We start from the raw sequence: 21,544 nt of genomic DNA, 5'->3' as shown, positions 1-21,544 counted from the left end.
CTTAATAAAACGGGGTAGACAGCCCTGATTGTGACACTGAGAGAAGCAGGTAAACATTTTTAAGAGCAAACCAGATCGCTGATGAAATAGCTTTACAAGGGATGCTAATATTGCCATCTGGAAGGTTTACCCAGATGGGTTCCAGTATTTGTGTTTTGGTTGGATGAACAGGGTGAGCGCTTGGATTCCGATCCTATGAGGCAATTAGTAGACGCGTCAAATAGAATCAACAAAAGAGCAGAGGATGTGACATGGGTTTTGTTTCAAACACCTGATGAGTAATTTGGGATTTGAGAACTAGTTACAGTGCGAGAAAATCATAAACCATCCAAATGGTTTGACACGCCAATAACAAGTGTAACTCTTGGAAGAGGAGTTGGAGATTTGCCAGGCTGGAAGAAAAGTGAATGTATCGGATTCTGTCCAGTGATTGCAACAAACGACCATCTTTCTGATTTTGTTTCTGAATCAGAAAAAAATAAAGCAAACTTGTCTGTTTTTAAGAGATGGATCGCATACCCAGAAGCCGTCTTGCTACCTTCTTTCCTCTTTTCTTTTCAATATATTATGCTCAGAACAAATCTTCAGCATTATCTTTTACGATACAAAGAGAAGAGGATAGAAAGGAGATAAAAGGAAGAAAGTGGAACGAAGCAGAAAAGATTAGTCTAGAAGATTTCTCTCACTGTGACTCATAAAGAGACTCCCATTTCTCTGTCAAACATGGAGAGGAGAGAGAAATTACGGGGACAGAATGTAAGAGGTTGGTGACCGAGGAAGAAGAAGAAGTAAAAAGGTAGTAAATTTGAAGTCTTCATCAAATAAGTGAACATACAAAAAACAACGTAAAAAAGTTAACAGCAATAATGTTGGAGAAGCCTATTGGCTTCCCTTAAACCGCTGAAATAAGCTCCATGTGTAGTGGAATAATGCGTCCGGTCGGTCGCTTCACCCGCGAACAGAATCTGGAGTGGTGGGACTTCACCTTCGATTGGAGCTCTCGGCAATGGCTCCGCCAATGAGTCCAGGTCGTCGCTGCTCGATCCGACGGCTACATAACTGTAAGAACCCAAAAACAATGGATCCCTCCCCCACCTGCTCTTCAGAACCTTGTCGAATTTCAGGCGAGATCCACCATCGATTCCGTTCGAAACCCCGTTAAGGTTGTGGTGATGGAGAGAATCGTAGCGGTGGCGGAGCAGTAACCAGTCAGTGGCATTGAAGCCGGCGAGAGTCGTCGATACGCCTTTGCTGATGTCTTCTTCTTTCAGCGACTCGAGCTCGAGGGCTTCTTCTCCTGCTAACCAGGAGAGTAGAACTCTTGACTTCTTGTAGATTGGACACAGAGAGACCGTTCTTCTCATCCACCACGGTATCTTTCCCTGTCTTAGCGACTTTGAACTTTGATCGAATACTAGTTGCAAGAAAGGGAATTCTGGGGAACACGAAGTCATTCCGTCTACTTCGTCTTCGTCTTTGTCCGCCAAGTGTAGAAACAGCTTGTTAACGACCCCGAAGCCCAGCCTGGAAATAGCATCTCTCTTGAAGCAAGGCAGCTGGGGATCAAACAAACCGCCACCAGACGCTTCCTCTCTAATCCCTGCCTTGAGTACGCCCAAGGAGACAGTGACGATAGCGTGATTGGCGAACATGGATGACCCGTCTTCGAAATACAGCTTGACGGGGCCGCCATGATCTTCGACCGACGACCACCGCGGTTTCGTTGCGTCTGGCAGCCACTCGATCTTCTTCACCTTTTGTCTCAGTCGGATCACTCCCGGCGGTAGAACGGACGCGAGCGCCTCGATCACGCTGGAGTAGCCTCTCGCAATAGTGATCTCTTCGTCAGGGAGGAGTTCATATTCCCTCTCCGCGTTGAAGCTGAGGTTGAAAAGATCCCCAGCAGAAGTATAGGTCCTTTCCGTGTTCTCGTGCATAGCGAAGATGGCTTTTTCAAGAGACTCTCGACTCCACTTATTGCTACCATTGCTGCAAAAGTCTGCGTTTTCGCTGTTGGTGCGCGAAGCCCAGTAAGCGTTAAGGCCACGGCGGAGAAACGAACCGACACTAACGTCTTCGACTTCAGTGGTGGCCGCAGCGGCCTCGTTTGCAATATCGTAATGTTCTTGCCTGCTGCAGTGGCCACTGTTGTCTTCGTCGTCGTTGTCGTGGTGAAGGGGCTTCCCCTTTGCGAAATCCATCAAGTTGAGGTAAAGCTCAGAGATGGATTCGACGAGGGAAGGGTCGACTAGGAGGCCACCTTCGGCGACGGTGATGGGTTTCTCCGGGAAGCTGTCCATTCTCTCCCATGGCTGCGGAGAGTGGAGGGCGCCGATTTCTTGGGCGATCCTGTACAACGGACTGCCGCCAATGCCGTGGATCCACGTGGCACCCATCTCGATTCGGTCACCCATGAATTCGGAGGTGTGAATCCGTCCGCCGATCCGGTTTCCTCCCTCCACCACTACCACCTCGAACAGCTCCCCTGACCTGGCCGACGTGCAGAGTTTGTTTGCTGCCACCAGCCCCGCCATTCCGCCCCCCACAATCACAATTCTCGCCTTCTTCACCCCCATCTCTCTGGCGGGCACTCAGATACTGTTCGAAGAAATGTCCACAGACGGATGTGCGAGCACGAGCTTGAGGTATTTCTCTCTGGGTCGGTCGGACACACCGAGTCAGTACTGTAAAAGAAGCATGGCTAGTGACCACTCTTATATACTGATCGAACGAGCGTAGCTATCAAGAATTGAGGAGAAAAACAAAGGAGATTCAAGAGAGAGAAAGAGAAGACTACCAGTAGTGTAGCGTCTCTCCTCTGTGTGAGGTTAATAAGGGAGAGAGATGAGTGGAGTCTCGACTGACTCGGTAATCAATCCAAAGAGTGCGGAATTGCGAATTGGACCTCAAAGAGGCAGTCAATTTTCGAATAAAGACGAGGCTCTCCTTTTCTTGAACTCTAATATATAGGGATCTATAAAATAATACAGCTCTCCTCCGTCTTCTCCCTCACCAGAACGAAAATCCAATAGATGAAGGATTTGGGCACAACTTGTAATTTGACCCAGCTGGACTTAGCTCGACAGTACGTCTTCGCCAGAATTTTGGCTCCATGTAGCTTCAAATTTATACACGAGGAAGAAGTGGTATAAATCCAACTGTCGGTCAGTGAGGATCTGAGACGAAAACAAGCAGAATCATGTGCATTAAGTATTTAGAAGTTCTGGGTTGTCGAAAAGAATCGTGCTACTGCTACTGTAAGTGTATCTCATGCAGTGACGCAATGCATCTGATCTGTAGTTATTATGACAAGATCATTGAGAAGACAAGATGAGATCAACAGATAGTTAGCGTATCGCGGCAATTATTTCTTTAATGACAAACGAGTCTCGATGAGCATCACTGTGGTGAAATGTTGTTCTTTCAAGATTTGACCAAACGAGTCTCGATGAGCATCACTGTGGTGAAATGTTGTTCTTTCAAGATTTGACCAAACGAGTCTCGATGAGCATCACTGTGGTGAAATGTTGTTCTTTCAAGATTTGACCAGCACCAGCAAAGGCACCGGTGGATAATCACAACCCTGGTGGCGGCTGGGCAGATGCGACGACTCTAAGGCTGATAGATTACTGTCGGAACCCTTTTTCTTTTTTAATCTTCCGAAACTTTTAGAAAAGGCCATTAACGATGGATCAGCTAATCTTTTCAGACACGAAAAAGAAAATCGAATCAAGTGCTGCAGTAATTGCGTTTGTGATGAGGACATCTGCTTTAAAGTTCAAAGGCTAAAGCAGTCCCCCAATCAGTGAGGAATTTTTCTGAGATTTCAACGACTGAAGATTTCTGCGTTGTGAGGACTGATTCATTGACGGAGAAGGGTTTTATGGGAACCGAGGAGGTGACGGATGACTGGTGACTGGTGAGGTCAAACCCTAGTTCCTAATTTCGCTCCACATCGTCTCCCGAGAAGTCTGTAAATTAATCTCTCTATCACACAAATCTTCTTGGAGCCTGCGCTGCAGCACCTCTCCCCCTCTTCCCTAAATCCAAGCTCCGTAGGATCACGTGCATGCATTTAGCCATCCTGGTCACATCAACATCTACAAAATCACCTCTCGCCTCTCTCTTAATTATCTACCCATAGTACCAGATCATTTGATTTTCTTTTCATGTCGATCGCTTCGTCACAATCGAGTTCTTGAAAAAGCTTTAGTTTCTCGCGTCAAAATTCCTTCAGATCACCTCAACTTTAATCATTCCCGGTAATCCCTGAAAGATTTGAGAATACATCGTATCTGCTGTTATCAAAACTTCTTTTCACTGTTTTAAAGATAGGTTCTCCTATCGGAAACTATGTCAGACTTTTAACGAGGAGTTTTAAACTCAAACGTGATATCCAGCACTAGTACAAGTTTATTTATAAACTGGGTTCCTGCTTAATATTCTTGAAACTTCATTTACTTGCGGTAGTCTCCTGAGAAAGCTTAGCAGACAAGGTGTTCAGAGTCTTTTCTTTTCTGGGATATCTTTTAACAGTTGAATCCATATTTATTCCAATGCCCAGCTTGCCTCGGTTTTAAATCAACAGGTAGATACGGCTGATTTAAGTCCCAACATTATTAAAAAATTATTGTTTAATCAAATTGACTATTTTCCCGCATCCCGGAGGATTTCGTTTTTGTTTATTTTTACTTTCTCTCTTCTGGGTTTTCGTCGTGGATCGATTTTACTGGGTTACCTGCACCATTGTCGGAAAAGAGGAGAGCCTGGACACTGGAGTACGTCAGCAATCTCACAGAACTCGATCTTGTATTCTGCAAATAGCCGGCCACCTCCCTGACCACAATCTGCACAATTATTGGAGTAAAAGATGCTTCGTAGTTCGAGGTTGGGTCATGTCCATGCCATTTACGAAATAATTTCTTCTTCTGCGTTTGCGGTTCCTTCTCGAATCTCAATCCGCGGAAGGAATTGACGAGGGAAGTGAGTGAGAAATTTACGTGTTGGGTTGTGATCTCTTTCACTGGTTGGAGATTGGTGATGAACCGGATGTGCGGAATCTGTTCTTGCAGACACACGGAGGGGCAGTGCCGGAGAAAGAACCGGCCAGATTGCCCCATGACAACTCTTTTTACTGCCTTTTGTGTCGTTCCTCTCTTCGCTGCAACCAGGCTCATGTTAGGACAAAGTTCACGGCGTCCTCTCACCTTTCCTTTCTGTGCTCGATCACCTCCGAACGTTTGTCTGCTTTACTGCCGTCGGGGGAGTGTGGCTCTGTACCCGCCTACCTAAGCTTCTTCCATTAAAGCTTCATCGGATAAACTACAGCAAGGTGTTTCTATCAGATTCTTTGCATCTTTTACACTGAGATTTGGATTTGATAGTACCTGCAACCATGCCAACAATGGCCTTTTTCACTCCAGTAAAAGATGGACGTCACCGATTTAAATGGACAAATGGTTCTTATTCGTTATTTCTATATGATTCGAGACCGGCTTCTTACTAGTAGAGTATATTACACTACTAGATCTAACCCTTTCTATGTAGGGTAGAATGCTTAGCAGGTCTTTCTCTCACAGAATATGACTCCCTCTCTCTCCCTCTTCTCTTTCTGATTTGAGCAACACTCATGGGCCCTATTCTTTTGCCCACTTTCAATCTCTAAATTATAACAGAATTGGACCGTATCCAAGTTATGAAGAGTCCATCAAAAGCCCATGTCAGAAGATTGGATTTGGAGTCTTTGGGCTCAGCGTATCCAAACTGAGACAGGAAATCTGAAAAATCTCTGCAATTCTATCCCCATATAAAATGCATCTGTAATTCAAGTAAAATAATTGATCTTCCCATAAACCGGTGACTCTTCAACCAATTGATCCCACTTGATTCGACCCTATACCGACTCTTCAACCAATCGCCTCTAACATTACTTGGTAGTTCACAACAATTTCTAATTTTAACTATGACACCCATAATTACAAGAAGTAGTATTAAATAGGGTAAACCCTGATTTCTGGCCCTTTTTATAATCTGCACATGTTAATGCTCAGACGACTGTTTCTGTATCTGTTAATGGCAGGTAGCCCTTTTTTTGTATACTTGTTCACTCTGAGTGGCTTCGGTTCTCCTCAGAAAAGCTTTTTTGAACAGCTTGGCAGGTTCTTACTCTTCCAAGAAGTTTTTTCTGGGGTGTGAACGATTTCATTTATGTGGCAATCCAGCAGGATTGATTTGTTTTTTTGGTTTTGGACTCTCGATAGCTGGCCGGAGCTTGAATTATTGAACAATTCTTCTGCTTTATTCGTTGGCTCCACGTTGTTCCGCAACCACCGTTTTCCGTCGATTTTGACTAATTTATTTCTCTCGCAGACTTAAATTTTCCGACTGAAGGGGAAATCACTGAAAAGAACAGCGAGATAGAAGCCGGCGATTCATTACTTTTATTCTTAATTTCTGCAGTCTGGGGCCTTTATGATGATCTACTCTTTGCTTCTGAAGCAAACAAATATGTATCGATCCCTCGACGGCAGGGAAGAAGACGATTGGCTCATTGTCAGCAATTCTTGGTCAAGATTGACCTAGGCGAAGATAAAATTATTTTTATTTAATATTAAGATATTAAAATGTCGTAGTAATTTCTACAGTGTTTTTTAGGCTTTAATTATTTATTAATTTAAAACAAATGCCATCAAATAGGGTAAAAAGGACTAATGTAAACACGCCTTTTTACCACGAGGACCACATAATGGGCCCTCACAAGTCACACCACATCCATCCATCTTTCCCGGACTCGCATTTCCATGCAAGGGCACTAACTTCGATTCTGAATCTTCCAGAAGACGTTGTTGGTAAAAAACGAGTAAATCGGACAAGGCTGAATCAGAGAAGACGTCTTTGTGAGTTCTGCTCCTTCCGGGACCTTCTGGCTGTCTGCTGCTCGACTGCTCTGTAGTAGTTTCGAAGGAGAGGCGATATCGGGAAAGTAAATTTCTTTTACTGGTGCGAGGATGCGATCCTCGCTATTAGATAAGTGGAGATTCGATTCCTGAGGAGGACGACGATTTGGTAACGTTGAACAATAAAAATTCCAGAGTTGGTGAAATTGAAACATCCCAGTGAGTTGCAGGGTCTTTCTCTTTCTCACCTTTCTTCCTTCTCCTCGCTCCCTTTTTCTTCTCTTCTGCTCCTCTCTTCTTCCCACCCATCTCTCTTTCTCTTCTTATCTGATTGGTTTCTCTTCCGTCTTCGTTTACAGAGGAGAAGATGAAAGAGGAATGACTGACAGAGTTTACCCGTCAGCAAAGCCTCAAAACATGAACGGTGGAGCCAACCGCACTTTTCCGGCCACCAAGGCTCAACTCTACGGCGCCACCCGTCCGATTTACCGTCCTCAGCCGAAGCCTCCCCGTCACCGCCGCGGCTGCTTCTGCCGTTGCTGCTGCTGGTTTATTCTCTTCGTGCTGGCACTTATTCTCCTTATAGTTATCGCCGGCGCCGTCGTTTGGGTGCTTTACCGCCCGCAGCGTCCGTCGTTCTTCGTCTCCTCGCTGAAAATCTCCACTTTTAGTCTCAGCTCGTCGCCGTTCTCTCCTCAAATCAATTCCATCATCAGCCTTATTCTTACAGCCAGGAATCCGAACAAGAAGCTCGTCTACTACTACGACCCGATGTCCATCGCCGTCTCTTCTGACGGCATCGACATCGCCGACGGCACCGTGCCGGGATTCGTCCACGGTTCTAAGAACTCGACGACTCTGAGCTTGGCCATGAACAGCGGCGGACCGAGGAAGATCGACTCGGTGTCTGCGGGATCGCTGAGGTCGGATCTAAACAAGAAAGGGAAATTGCCGCTGGAGATCGCGGTGGAGACCAAGGTGAATGTTAAGATGGGAGCGTTGAAGAGCAACAAGGTCGGGATCAAAGTCACCTGTGATGGCATCAATGCTGCTGTTCCTAAAGGCAAAGAGAAACCCAAGGACGCCGTCTCTGATTCAAATATGAAATGCAAGGTGAAGCTCCGCATCAAGATCTGGAAATGGCAGATTTAGACTGCAACGAGAAGACACCAGAGCTCCATCGTCAAGATGAAACTTCTTCAATTTCGGTTTGTTTCTTTCTTTCAATTCTTCTTTTCCTTTTTTTTTGTCGAACAATTGGTAAGTTTGTAAATTTAGATAGAAAGGGTGCTTGTTGGAGAAAAGAGACGATACATATATTTGTTTTGATTTCGTTTTCAAAATGGTTTCTGAATCCGATTTTTTGTTTTCTGCTTCTGAAATATGAATTCCTGTTTCAGCTTGAATATCATGGACTCTGTAATTGATTCCATGCAACTCAATAATATCTCATTTACGAAATCGCAACAAGAATTTGAAGAGAGATTGCTATTTGATTCTGCTTCTCTTCTGTGTTCTTTTTGTTCGTGAATTTTCAAGAGAGATCGAACTCGAGCAGGGAAAAATCAAAATGGAATTTTAGAATTTTTTTTGAAAAAACCGCTGTAAATGAAATGAATGGGAGGCGGAACCGAGCACCGACAGTCACATGTTCTTTGCAAATCTGATAATTGTGACTGACCTAGCGATTGAGTTATTTAATGCGGAGAAAAGGGTGACAGAAGGAAGAAGAAGAAGAAGCCCTCACAGATGTTGACGGCCAAATAAGCTGAAGCTAGAGCATGACGCGTCAGTGGCGGTCCCTGGTTCAACCCTCACCCCCACCCCCACCCCCACGTAATCATTCTTCTAAGCCGCACCCACGCCATTCGGCACTTATCATTCAGTGCAGGAAACCACATGCCCCATAACTAACAACGATAATTTAATAATACACTTTCGTCCTCCCAATCACCGGTGGCGTATCGGCGGTACGATTTGCTTATTTTGCGAATACTTTCCGTATCGTAGAGATGCCTAAACTTTGTTTCGGATTTTAAGGCAGTTTTAAATAGAGGTTAAAGCTCGAACCGGGTTTGAGTTCGAGTTTGAGCTCAAACTTAGGGTTAAAAATTTTGGGTTCGAGTTTGAAGTATTAAAATCAAGCCAAATTCGAACATATGCAAGTTCGAGCATAGTCCACCTATATGTCTTCCCTAGTTTTAATGAGTCGGAACTAACCCTAAGTGATAAGAATTTTATCGATAATAATTGAAAACAAAAACCTGTCTAAATAAAGATCATTAATTGAAACTTTACTTCCAATTCTCTACCTTCTACAAGAGAAGATTAATTGCAAAAAACCTGGGATTATTAGTAATCTAATTAGTACAAGGGTTGAAGAAATGGTGAAGCCATGTGTGAGATGTGGTTGTGATATAGACGGAGGCGGTTTGTTTGGAAGGTAATGGCCAAATAAATGGGTCTCTATCACTTAGTGGGGTGGGGTTCAAATTAATGCCAATCATTCAAGTATTCGAAGGAAATGGCAGCCTAATGGCAACATCACATGGAATATTCATCTTATAATCTATGGACTATCTTAGCTCACTGAGAATATCTCCATTTGTGCTGCAAAATGGATATCAACGCATCCCACCTTTAAGATTCTAAAGCAATATCGAGACAATACCAAGTCCACGGTATGAACTCTCAATTTGGTTGTATTGACAATGTTTATGAACCAAATTTACTAACTTTTATAAAAAAATTTATATTATTGCCTACTTATATTGGAAGGAAGAAGTGTACCTAAGATCCTATATCAAAGATAAAGAGGGAAAATAATTGTTAATATTGGAAGATAGGGCCAAGTCCATACGATTAAGGAAGACTCACATATCCAAGTATATTAAAAGATGAGTCTAAACCCATAAGACCAAGGAAGACCTATGCAACCAAGAGATATAGAAGACGGGCTCAAGGCCTACGAATCAAAGAGAAGACCCATAGGCCCACATATACGATGGCAAAGAAAAGAGAAAACTCATTCCTTCCCACAAGCAAGATAATAATGGTTACCGGAGCTTTGTTTGGTCTCTGTCCGGACTTCTGTTTGCTAGCAACATTTTTGTTGCAATCGGAAGTACCGCTATCCTAGGCATCCCAAATTCCTCTCTTTGAACGCTATTGGGCTCTTATCTACACAAAAGAGACAACAAAATGAAGTTTATGAGGATTAATCATATCTAGGAATAGTTTGTGTAAAACTCTTATGCCATGGTGTTCCCATATATTTGGAATTTTTTTTCTTTTCTATTTTCCTTATGCATCCAAACATGAAAAATCGCATTTTTCTTTTTTTTTCTCTTATTTTCCATGGGCATCCAAACAAGACAAAAAAAAAACCCTTTGTCTTTTATTTTATTTTCTCTTTCTTTTATTCAAACCCTTAAAAATGAGCTAAAATATTTTTCTTATTAGTTTTCATAGAGATACATGAGTAAGATATTTTCACATGTTCGCATGATTAGAAAATTTTAATTAAAAAATCACTTATATAAGTGCACTATGAGGAAAAATGTAAAAAAAAGGTAAACATAAATATTAAAGAAGTAAATAAAAAATTAAATTAAATAGTTATTTACTGTGGATCTATATTATTGTAGAAATATATTATTAATACTACGTAAAAAATCCATCTTGTGTTATTAATAAAATATTTTTTTTATTTATTCATTGTATTTATTTGGTGTAATTAATCTATTTTTATAATTAATAAAACCAATGGTTTTAAATTTAACAAAAAAATATTATTAATTAATAATACATAAAAATATGTAGTGTGTTAAAGTTAGCATTTGATCAATTATTTCTTGTTTAATTATTCTTTTTTATATTAAATTATATCATATGTTATCAATAAATTAATAACTTAATTTATTATATTTATTTATGTTATTTTTACTTTTATTTTTTATTTTTTATAATTAATCATGTGCACAATTAATTGGCTCACGTAATTACTGTATTAATTTAAAATAAATTATAATCATTAAATAATATAATATTTAATTTAATTAATTAGTATATTAATATGTTTTAATTATACATTAAATTATTTATTCATGTAATAATCATGTTTGTTTTACTTAATTTGGGGTTTAGGTATTATGTTTTATTTAAATATATTATTAAAAATTACTTATTCTCTTATTTTTTATATTTTTCTCATTTTGGGACACTAATAAATTATTTTTCATTGCACATGAACTCGTCCACAATAACACCAAATTTGAAGTTGAAGTTCATGTAGATAATTAAAATGAAGTTGAAGATGAATTTTAAGTTGCAATTCATGTGTGCGAAATTGGGAACAGAGCGTCTAATTCACTTCTCACAGTTTATCACCTGCTCTGACAAGGTCATCCTTGATCGGATAGATGTGCTAGACCCCATATCCCATTCCGTCGCGCCAAACTCGTAAGAAGCTCGCCTTTCGTTTCTTCTCCTGCAAAGCGAAGGCTAGTGATGGCAACCAGCTTCTCCAGCTCCTTTCAGACCATTCTGAGGCCCTCCCAACAAATTTCCCTCACCCTGCTTTCGAACCCATCATCTCTTGGTCTCTGCTCCAACTTGTGTCCCCGCATCCCAAGCCTCTTGCGGGCCATACCATCTCAATTTTCTCAATTTTCTACCAAACCTTCTTCTGCTCCGTTGACACCCATCACTTCTCAAATCGCCAGCGAGACACCCAAAGGTAGACATATTGATACTGTACATTTCACTTTTGCAGTGCCACTAGGAATGGTGTTCTGCATTTCTTCTCGTGTTCAGGCATTGTACATTATGTGACGAGAAGAGAGTTTTCTCTCTTTTTTAAAAGATCGAAGTTATATTTTAGCCAATGATATTGAATTTCTCTGATTGGCGTACTTGCTTTGCTTGGTTTCCTACTTCTAATGGTTCAAGCGTTGTTCTGACCCTTTGCTTTGCAATGCTATAATGCTCAAGGTGAAAACAAGTAAATACTTACATGCATCTGATCTTGCTGCAGAAGTATTTCCAGGGCGTATTGGTTTTCTAGGTGTTGGAATAATGGGTGCTCCAATGGCACAGAACCTCATTAAGGCAGGGTAAGTCATAGTGCAAAATTTCTTTCTTTACATCTAATCAATATAGATACATTTCATTCAGAGTGGCGTCAGCAATAGTAGGTTTTACTCTTCGTTTTGGTGTGTATGCAATATTGTAGGTGTGATCTTACTGTCTGGAATAGGACCAAGAGCAAGTGCGATCCTCTTCTCCAGATGGGAGCAAAGTAAGACCTGTAAAACTTCATTTTACAGGCTGCTATATTTTGGTTGTCCTTTTTGTCTATAAAAAATTCTCTACTCATGCTCTTAATCCTTTAATCTAGTGGCATCCAAAGAGTCTTTTATGTGCTTAAAGTAATAGTTTCCAGGCCATAGAAGGCTCATGTACAAAAAACTGCAGCTATTCCAAAGGTCTAGCATAAAATCCCTGAAGGTACTTACTAAGATATGTTCTCCACGCAGATATGAACCTTCGCCAAAGGAAGTTGCATTGGCATGTGACATAACATTTTCCATGCTTGCTGACCCCCAAAGTGCTGTGGGTATCGCTGCACAGTAATCTATGTTTATTGTCATAGGAATGGTTGAAAGATGATTTAATGCTTATAGTACTTTTCTTCTGCCATTTAGCTTATACACATTATTCATAAATTTTTCCATCAATCTGTTGGTTCGTAAAGCATTGATAGCTTTTTCTCTATCTTAAAGGCTGATGTTGCTGATGGGGAGCATGGTGCTGCTAGTGGAATGGGTCCAGGAAAAGGGTATTCTATTTGTGTTGCATTGACTTGTAGAAGTTTGTGATTGACTCTCTCTCTCTTTCTTCTATATCACTTTTAAAATGTTTTATGTGTTCCACACTCATGCTTCATTCTGTTAACTAGCTTTGGTTCTTTAGAGCTACATAGATTGGGATTAGAACCAAACTAAGAGTGAACTCTCTCGAGACTTGACCTTGCCAATCTGTTCAATCATACTTATGTCAGCAACAGAAAACAATAAGATAGCTTTTCTAGTTTTGGTGTTAAACCAAGCTTTATTTTCTAAAATGTCAATTTTTCTTCTTGTCACAAAGTTAACTCAATCGGGTTAACTTTTACATGTAATCAAATGTTTGAGGTCTTATATATGCTCACTATTAAACACTTTTCCTACTCAATTTTAATCATGTTAGAATGAAATTGATTATATCTTTCCTTTTGCTTGGATGGCTTTCACAGTTATGTAGATGTCTCTACCGTAGATGGTGCTACATCGAAGTTGATTAGTGAACGCATTAGCGCTACTGGTGCATTATTTTTAGAGGTAAAAAATATGTGTTCCTCTCTCTTTTCTTGTAGGTATTCATTGCGTTGGGTCTCTTCTAGGGTTTTATTTCTTTTAGCCTGAATGATTTCATGAGATGGTGGTAATGTCCAGAGTATTTCTGTTAAGAATTCTACCCAGTTGTTTTTTAATAGGCTCCAGTTTCAGGCTCCAAAAAGCCCGCAGAAGATGGACAACTGATATTTCTTACTGCAGGTACTAATTTTTTATAGATTTACAACAAGAAGTTTGTTATTTCTATTAGTAATTCATTTTTATATGAGAAACAACTACATCCCGAATATCCCTTATAGAAGCAATGGGCCTATCTCGGTTCTCTTTCAAATTACTGCCAATATATAGAGGTGCAAGTTCAACGAAGCCCCTCTGAGAACATTAATTGGATCTGTAAAATTGGGTCCAAGGCCTATCCTAAAATGACTAGCCACCTTATGAAATTTTTTTCCCAACTAATAAACTCAAGATCTTTGTACTCACTAATCCATGTGGGACTATTCCTTAATACTCCCCTTCACGTGTAGGCACATAGATAATATTGGTGGAGGCCCACATACGAGTACTTGCTCTGATACCATGTTAAATTGGGTCCAAGGCTTATCCCAAAATGATTAGCCAACTTAGGAAACCTCTTTCCCAATTAATAAACTCAAGATCTTTGTATTCGCTAATCCATGTGGGACTATTCCTTAACACTCCCCCTCACATGTAGGCATGTGGATAATTTGGGTGGAGGTCCACATACGAGTACTTGTTCTGATACCATGTTAAATTGGGTCCAAGGCCTATCCCCAAATGATTAGCCACCTTAGGAAACCTCTTTTCCAACGAATAAACTTAAGATCTTTGATCTCACTAATCTATGTGGGACTATTCCTTAATGGGTCTATTTGCCATGAGACTCGTAAGTGTCTTTCAGTACTTATTGTGTTCACATGCTTACTTTTCCATGACACACCGAACAAATCAATAGCATAAAATCCGAAAGATGTGTGGAACCTGAAGCTATTGTTGTTACTTGGTAGGGGATCAGTCACTGTATGAAAGGATTGCACCTCTTTTAGACATCATGGGGAAGGTTGTCTTTCATCTTTTTTTCTTTTTTCAATGTAAAATTGTAATTTTTCTCTGGTTTCCTTCACTTCATTTCTTCCCTTTACGTATATTTGCAGTCAAGATTTTATCTTGGAGAAGTTGGTAATGGTGCTGCAATGAAACTCGTTGTTAACATGGTTATGGGAAGGTTTTGGCTAGACACTCTTCCCTACTTTTTCTTTTCGAATACCAAGTTCTAAATGTGGTAGCAAATGTGTCAGCAAGAGACCTCTCATTTTCTTTGTATTGTTTTTATGAAATGCAGTATGATGGCTTCCTTTTCAGAAGGCTTACTGCTCAGTGAGAAAGTTGGGTTGGACCCCAATGTTCTCATAGAGGTATTTTAGAAACACAGCTAGTCCTAAAAGTTAAAAGCATCCATACTTTTTTTTTTTTCTTTTCTCAATCAACCTATTGAGCTTACTGATTGGAACGGAACCACTTCGGCCTGGTCTTCTGCAGGTAGTTTCTCAGAGTGCCATTAGTGCCCCAATGTACTCCACCAAAGGACCTTCTATGGTTAAAGCTGCATACCCGACGGCATTTCCTTTGAAGCATCAACAGAAGGTTCCCAACTTCTCCATATTTGAAAGAATTCAAATACTATTCAAAACAAGAAAAAAAGATCTCAATTCTCAAACATTTAATGCAAAAAACTAACAATGTAATTCTTTAATGGCAGGATTTGAGGCTTGCTTTGGGTTTGGCTGAGACGGTTTCCCAACCCACTCCAATTGCAGCAGCTACTAATGAACTGTATAAAGTGGCAAAGTCTCTGAATCTTGGGGACCAGGATTTCTCTGCAGTCATTGAAGCGTTGAAAGCAAAATTGCAATAATGGAAAGAACTTCTCTATTAACCCAAATGGCCAAGTGCCTGGATTCAGAGTTATTTCTAGTAGCATTACACCACAGGAAAAGAGTCGAATACCATATTATTTTTAGTTAGTTATATTAAAGAATGCTAAACGGTTTTCTCTTTGAAAGAAAGGAGAAAGAACAAGGCCAATTTTATTATCGCCTTGACTACTCACTGATACAGCTTATCGTCTTTATCTCAATCAAAATACCATTTCTTTCGCCTCCCCGAGGCACCCGCGATAAGACGACTAGAGAATTCCGGACAGACAGCTTCACAAACAGGTTGCAGGCAAGCAGCAGCTACGGTCCAAAATAACTTTATCCCTCAACCCACAACTGTCAGTGGATCAACATGGACTGCCGCAACTGCAGCTGCAAAAGCAATGTTGACTCAGTCCCAGTGCCAGCTTACCGCCTATCCGTACCTTCTGTCTCGCTCTATTGGGTTCCAAGCTTCAATGTCCCACACAATCACCGGCTCTTGTCGCTGTCTGATATGATGCCGACAAGCGAAGACGCGAGGAAGACGGTGGCTAGGATTCTTCTTACCCTGTGGGCTCCGCTACATTGTCCATCATTTCCGTGAAATCCACCAATAGTTTCTTCTCTTCCCACACACGTCTCTGCTTTCTTCCGCTTTTCATTTGAACAGTCCGGCGACGGCTCCGCTGAATTAGCAGGTGGTGGCAGCTCACGTATTCCACGTGTCTGGGATGGGTCGCCGCCAAATGAAAGCGAGTCTATCATCCCTGCCAGCGATCCGTGCACGAAATTCAATAGGAGGCCACGCGACAAGAGAGCACGACACGTGAGCAACATGAAGGCCAACGCGATAAGTGTGACATGGGAAATTCATTCACCATTTTGCGCCTCTTCTTTCTCCTTTATCACTAACGTATCCCTATCTTTATGTAAATGACTAATTTTAGGGAAAAAATATTTTCTTTTATTTTTAAAAATGTCGAAAAACATTTAATTATTTTAATATATTGATAATAACATTAAAATTTTATTTAATATTTATAAAAAATAATAAAATTTAAATAAAGGGTAAAAACCAAAAATAAATGCGTGAAAAGGAAATATTAATAAAAAATAAAGGCTAAAGCCATTTTTTTGCTCAAAACTAATATATAATTAAAAATAAATTAAGCCGTAAATAGAACTTTCATTCTCCGGCCAAAATAAAAATTTGCCTGTCTCCAGAAAGCTGTGTTTCCCGAAATAGCCTGCCGACACCAAGGCTGTGTCGCTCTCCAACTACGGGTCCGGTACATGTTCCTGCCTTTTCTGGCTCCGTCACAGTCATCTTTTGCCACGTCATTTATTTCACCAACTTAGCCGTTTCATTCAGATCGCGACACGTGGAACGTTCGCTTCCAACGTGGCGGAGTCCTTACGGAGACCGGACCACGAGGACGTTCTCTCCGTCTATAAGTTGGAACCCATTCTCTTTCGTCTGTTTGCTTCTTGATCTTCGGAAATGGAGGCTCAGGAGAGTGAGAGCTCGCTGGAAGGTGATGTCGTCACGCCAGCGACGGCGGCGGCGTGTTACGATGACGACGACGGCGAGGGATTTCTGATAAAGGAAGAAGTGCTGGAGGAAGTGATGGGGATACTGGAGATGGAGGAAGCCGGTAGCGAGAGCCCTAGCTCCGTACTGTGGGTTTCTCCTTTTGTTACCATAAACGGAAACGAGGAGAGCTGCGGGCCTTCGTTTTCCGACACTTCGACGACTGTTATGGCGAGTTTGGACATTGGAGGATTCTGCATTCCGTATCTGATGGGACTGTTGACCTCGGAAAATGTGTTGCCCGCCGGAGTACTCGCTTCGTCCTCCATGGCGGCATCTGGCTGTGCGTTGGCTGGCGTTGCTACTGCCACGGAGTCTTCGTCCTCTGCGTCGAAGCCTGGAAATGAAGGTTCGGTTTCGACGGAGGAGCATGTAGGATCAGCAGATGAGTTGGTTTGCGATGCGGAAAGTGACGAAGACTGGCTCGCTCGTGTTCTCGGTAGCACCATGTAATGCATCTCTGACTCTCTGTAATCCTTTTTTTTTTTTTTTTTTTGTCTTCGTTACTTTTATACAGTCTTTCTTTGTTACCTGTTGGGGGTAAAGAGGGTGAAGCGAACACAGTATATACTACATGAAAGGTGGTTTTTCGGATCGAAACTTCTTGAGAAATTGAGAATTTTCTTTCAACTTTCGTTTTCTCTATTTTCCTCCATTTACCTCTGTTTTGCATTAAACAAAAAGTCGAAAAACAGTAAGTATGTCCAGTCCGCACGCCGCAGATTTGATGCATTACTGGCTAATGGCTATGGATCAGTATCGGCAGGCTTCGTGAAGGGACAAAAGTCTGGTGGAGTTGGGAAATATTGGGGATGGGGAAGGGCGATATTGGCAATGGACCTACTCGGACAAAGGCCGACAAGAGATGGGTCCCGAAAATGGACGAAGAGGAGGAAACTGCCGTTAAGCGACGCAGCTGATCGTACTGGAAATTCGGAATCCCGAAGAAAGTCGCACCAGTCTTTACTCTTGGGGGAGAACGGTTGGCAATTTGGCTTATATGTGACGGGGATGTTTTGGGTGTCTGTGGAACGGGTGATGGAGACTTCTGACGTTTGTCAGTCCCGCGGACATAAATGGTTCGCGGAAAATATTGTTAAAATATTTGAGAAGACGATTAAAGCTCGCAAAGTGAGCGTACCGAGTACCAAACCTATGCTAAATTTGATGGATTTTCCCAAAATTCAGTAGATGGACTTCCACGTTGTTCCCAAAATAAGCTCTAAAAATATGAAATCTTGAAACAATAGTTAAATTTGTAGCTTCCGATTCTACTACTACCCATACTTCTGCTCCAAACACACTGCATCACAATTAAACATAAACACCAGCAGATAGGAGCAAGAATAACGTCCCAGAACCCTGCAAAAAAGATTAAAAAAAAAGCTCAGCACCTTTGTTTTTCATTTATAACCAGATCTATCCAAAAATTGACATAAACAATCCCGTGCGTTACCAAGAAAACAGAAGCCACAAGCGCACAGGAAATCTCTGTAGATAATTTGCGGCTTTTCCTGGTTGACGTAGCCTCATAACTGCAAATACAACATCTTGCTATCACTCTCAAAACAGGAACCGGAAACTCACCAGAACAAAGTGAAAATAAATATTTTTTTATCACCATCATAAAAAGAAAAGAGATATTAAAAAGAGACAATCGAAGGCAAGCAAAAATTTACAAAGACCAGAACTCCACCAAAACTAAAAGAGAAAGCCAAAACAGAAATGAGGTTTCCAAACAACATGCTAATGAGAGGCTGGTACCCGCCACTGAACCAGGAAAACGCACAACCAAGACATCCAAAGATCCATTAATATTCAATCACACATAGAACTGTAAAGAATCTTGTCAAAAAACAATTATATACGATTAGTCAAAAGAAAGGAGGGGGAAAATGACCCTTCCCATGAATGATTATCACATTGTCCTCTTTAGCTCCATCACTTCCGTTTCAGGTCAAACATAAAAGTTTTCTTCATCCAATTACACTTTTTATCCTACTTTCAGCTTCTTAGTCCTCATCTGATCTTCTATTACAATATGGCCTCTTCTACACATCCCCTTTGATTGTTTTAAGATGATCTGTGAATGCTGACATGCATCAACTGCCTTCAGTTCTACGGGTGAACAAAAGGCAAGAGTTGAAAGTATTTCCTTAAAATATCCAAGAAAAAAAAATCTTCCCTTCAAGTGAAAAGAATATAGGCCGTATCCAACATCCTTTTCACAAAAGACAAGTTTACTCTTCCTACTCGTAAGGCCTTGACCTAAAGAAGTTGGACACTGCAAAGGAGCATGTTGTGAACTCCCAAATACTGAATAATGCTCCTATATTAATCTAACAATTTGTTCCCCCTGTTAGCTGATTTAAACTTTTTAAATAGAATGGTTTGCACTCCTCTATGCCCTGCTGTTCTTGGAGATCAAGGACCTCCTACCCCAGAATTCCATATAAAAGGCCAACTTTGTGGTTCCAGTTATCTCATCACTGTTATTGGGACATCTCTTTCATCAGGCTATTGCAAGATGCACAGAGACAATAATATGAAGGACACCGTAAGTCTCTTTTCTTACGAACTAGACTGCAAGCATTGTCTATTTTAATATGAAAATGACACAGCCCAATCTGCATACTCTTAAGTCACCTTAAATTCTATTAACTTGATTGGAGAATGCATTAACAATACAAATAAAGAACTGTTCAGATGCTAATCTGATTACAGTAATTTAAGAGAGCCCTTCGTTGAGTAATGGTTGTTATACATTCTACCAATGTGCTTTCCAGAAATCTAGACCTGTAGTCCTTCAAGTAGATTTTTTATACTCATCCCCGAATTATGCTTGCAAATTCCTAGTACAAATGAACTATTATATAGGCACAGTCAAAACTTCAACAGAAATGCACAATGTCCCACTCATAAATCCTTCCACATAAGTAATCAAAAGAAATAAAAGTAAATCCTCTCACATAGATAGTCTTACTACTTGCTAGTAAATACAGTTGAAAATGAAGTTTAACATAAAAAAAACCTCAAACAGCTTTCTACAATGAAGTTTAAAATAAAAAAAACCTTAAAAACAGCTTTCTAAAATGAAGTTTTCCATTAATGAGAAAAGAAAATGAATCAGGATATCTGATCTATACAAAATACCCGAATGCAACAAGTCCATTTCTCATTCCAGTTAGCAACAGGTAACTGCAAGTATGACCACATTGTTGATAACTAAAAGCACAACAAACTAGGGGAGAAAAAAGCCGAATCTCAAAAAGAAGTACATTACCATGACTACTAATTTCATATATAATGAAGATCATCGAAAATTAAGAGGACAGATAAAAAAAGAAGCAAAACATCAGATGTCAAACTGCACCCATAGATCACCCAAAAATAAGGAATGAAACGTTCTTCCCGTTACGTAGAAGGTTACATATCCCACTCCACTCTAATTGGGAACCAGGGTTACATCCCTACTGGCACGCCGACAGTGAAAACAACTGAAATAAAAGCAAGGTTTTTTTTATAGGGCTTACATGAAGAAGTAAGCTGTGACGGCAAGGCCTAAGGCGATCAGGAAAAATGCATGGACAGGATACCAATCAACTGAGACCGGGCTCGAGATTGCTGTAGCCTGCGAGATAAAAGATTAAAAGAAACATAAAACTGAGTCGATCATATAATTTAATTGGTAACACAGCGGATTTGGTCTGAAACCCTAACAGAAAGTGAAAATCGGGAAAGAGGAGGAAAGAGCAGCGAGAATTATGTATCAATACCATCAGGAAACGAAATAACCGATGAATACTGAAGCCTACTAGCAAACGAGAGCTCTCTCTGCTCCGTCCTTTTTCTCTCTCGAAGATCAGTTTTCTCAAAAAGTGTTTTCAAGTAACTAGGAAGTGAACTTCGTATTTAGCACCGGAACAGCTGAAAACGTCAAAGACTCGCTGAGTTAACTTAAGCCGAGTCTAACGCTAGTGCGAGATTTTTTTTTATAAAAATACCCTTTATTCTAATCGTTCTCATCAATTCTCTCAGCTCTTTTGGGTTTTTCAATATCTAATATTACTATTTGCCAATAGAATAAATACTATTGATGGAAGTATTTGTTCTTTCTATTAGGTCTAATAAACTAAATATTATACATTAATATACTTAATTGTAAAATCTTAAACTTTTCTATAATACTAAACTCTTTTATTTATTTATTTATTTTAAAGATATATATTGAACTCAAACCAAACTCGAACTCCAGTTGAACTCATTTACGATTTTTTAGCTCAAAGCTACACAGGTTTGGACTTCGCTCAACTCTCCCACGCCTATGGAAAACATATGGATTCAGCTCCCATCGGTGAAAGGGTAACATAGAGAGAGGGCAGACAGGGAAGGGGACCTGTCCTCTTATCTACCCACCCATTTGGGAGCCAACGAGAGAAGTCTTCCTCCCCGTTCAATGAGAAGGTAGACAAAAATTGAGAAATTTTGGACACCGCTTTCCTATTACCATAATCTTTCAATAAAATCCAGTCGGACGATTTGTATTATTTGTTGAAATCATTTACCTAAGAATAAATTGGTATCAGTTAGGGTTTCCTTATACTAATCATTTCACGATCATGAAATCAATTTATTTGAGAAGGAACAAGACAGCACAACTTTAACAGATATATGTAAACACCGAAACCCCGATCCACAACACTTCCACCAAACTAATTGGGT

At 40.5% G+C, this 21,544-nt stretch overlaps 5 protein-coding genes across 6 annotated transcripts; 3 read left to right on the top strand and 2 right to left on the bottom strand.

Annotated features, from left to right (window-relative positions):
* Nucleotides 1-612: 612 nt before the first annotated feature.
* On the bottom strand, nt 613-2,808 carry LOC137949878 (probable polyamine oxidase 5). Its single transcript, XM_068796107.1, has one exon. It carries the CDS (start codon nt 2,574-2,576, stop codon nt 855-857), a length of 1,722 nt encoding a protein of 573 aa, XP_068652208.1. The 5' UTR covers nt 2,577-2,808; the 3' UTR covers nt 613-854.
* A 4,090-nt stretch (nt 2,809-6,898) lies between these two features.
* Nucleotides 6,899-8,357, top strand: LOC137950737 (NDR1/HIN1-like protein 13). 2 transcript variants are annotated; one of them, XM_068797341.1, is made up of 2 exons: nt 6,899-7,115; nt 7,256-8,357. In XM_068797341.1, the coding sequence occupies exon 2, from the start codon at nt 7,275-7,277 to the stop codon at nt 8,046-8,048; it is 774 nt and encodes a 257-aa protein (XP_068653442.1). In that variant the 5' UTR covers nt 6,899-7,115; nt 7,256-7,274; the 3' UTR covers nt 8,049-8,357. The 2 variants fall into 2 exon arrangements, with proteins under 2 accessions (XP_068653442.1, XP_068653444.1); XM_068797343.1 differs by having other exon boundaries at nt 6,899-7,127.
* Nucleotides 8,358-11,327: 2,970 nt separating this feature from the next.
* On the top strand, nt 11,328-15,433 carry LOC137950342 (glyoxylate/succinic semialdehyde reductase 2, chloroplastic). The gene is made up of 12 exons (XM_068796749.1): nt 11,328-11,634; nt 11,932-12,010; nt 12,130-12,195; nt 12,434-12,509; nt 12,680-12,735; nt 13,192-13,276; nt 13,432-13,492; nt 14,320-14,372; nt 14,467-14,537; nt 14,655-14,727; nt 14,852-14,956; nt 15,072-15,433. Exons 1-12 carry the CDS (start codon nt 11,406-11,408, stop codon nt 15,225-15,227), a joined length of 1,110 nt encoding a protein of 369 aa, XP_068652850.1. The 5' UTR covers nt 11,328-11,405; the 3' UTR covers nt 15,228-15,433.
* Nucleotides 15,434-16,732: 1,299 nt separating this feature from the next.
* On the top strand, nt 16,733-18,019 carry LOC137950604 (uncharacterized). Its single transcript, XM_068797169.1, has 2 exons — nt 16,733-17,271; nt 17,580-18,019. Exons 1-2 carry the CDS (start codon nt 16,733-16,735, stop codon nt 17,740-17,742), a joined length of 702 nt encoding a protein of 233 aa, XP_068653270.1. The 3' UTR covers nt 17,743-18,019.
* A 19-nt stretch (nt 18,020-18,038) lies between these two features.
* LOC137950605 (uncharacterized) lies at nt 18,039-20,703 on the bottom strand. The gene is made up of 4 exons (XM_068797170.1): nt 20,599-20,703; nt 20,356-20,453; nt 18,279-18,357; nt 18,039-18,184 (listed from the first exon to the last, which is right to left on the bottom strand). Exons 1-4 carry the CDS (start codon nt 20,599-20,601, stop codon nt 18,137-18,139), a joined length of 228 nt encoding a protein of 75 aa, XP_068653271.1. The 5' UTR covers nt 20,602-20,703; the 3' UTR covers nt 18,039-18,136.
* Nucleotides 20,704-21,544: the final 841 nt, after the last annotated feature.

This window comes from Aristolochia californica, unplaced genomic scaffold (assembly GCF_029961685.1).
Source record: "Aristolochia californica isolate CCGP_79_NKW_82.1479 unplaced genomic scaffold, dmAriCali1.0.hap1 SCAF_14, whole genome shotgun sequence".
Taxonomy (NCBI): domain Eukaryota; kingdom Viridiplantae; phylum Streptophyta; class Magnoliopsida; order Piperales; family Aristolochiaceae; genus Aristolochia; species Aristolochia californica.
This window is presented reverse-complemented; position numbering and strand designations above follow the sequence as displayed.

What these genes read in the sequence shown, in the direction of transcription:
- LOC137950737 (XM_068797341.1), top strand. Translation starts at nt 7,275, where the DNA reads ATGACTGACAGAGTTTACCCGTCAGCAAAGCCTCAAAACATGAACGGT.
- LOC137950342 (XM_068796749.1), top strand. Translation starts at nt 11,406, where the DNA reads ATGGCAACCAGCTTCTCCAGCTCCTTTCAGACCATTCTGAGGCCCTCC. An exon ending in TTGCTGACCCCCAAAGTGCT is followed by an intron (nt 12,510 to 12,679) that starts GTGGGTATCGCT and finishes TCTATCTTAAAG; the next exon opens with GCTGATGTTGCTGATGGGGA. An exon ending in ACTGATATTTCTTACTGCAG is followed by an intron (nt 13,493 to 14,319) that starts GTACTAATTTTT and finishes GTTACTTGGTAG; the next exon opens with GGGATCAGTCACTGTATGAA.
- LOC137950605 (XM_068797170.1), bottom strand. An exon ending in GTCACAGCTTACTTCTTCAT is followed by an intron (nt 18,358 to 20,355) that starts GTAAGCCCTATA and finishes TTGTATTTGCAG; the next exon opens with TTATGAGGCTACGTCAACCA. An exon ending in TTGTGGCTTCTGTTTTCTTG is followed by an intron (nt 18,185 to 18,278) that starts GTAACGCACGGG and finishes TCTTTTTTGCAG; the next exon opens with GGTTCTGGGACGTTATTCTT.
- LOC137950604 (XM_068797169.1), top strand. Translation starts at nt 16,733, where the DNA reads ATGGAGGCTCAGGAGAGTGAGAGCTCGCTGGAAGGTGATGTCGTCACG. An exon ending in CGTGTTCTCGGTAGCACCAT is followed by an intron (nt 17,272 to 17,579) that starts GTAATGCATCTC and finishes GCTATGGATCAG; the next exon opens with TATCGGCAGGCTTCGTGAAG.
- LOC137949878 (XM_068796107.1), bottom strand. Translation starts at nt 2,576, where the DNA reads ATGGGGGTGAAGAAGGCGAGAATTGTGATTGTGGGGGGCGGAATGGCG.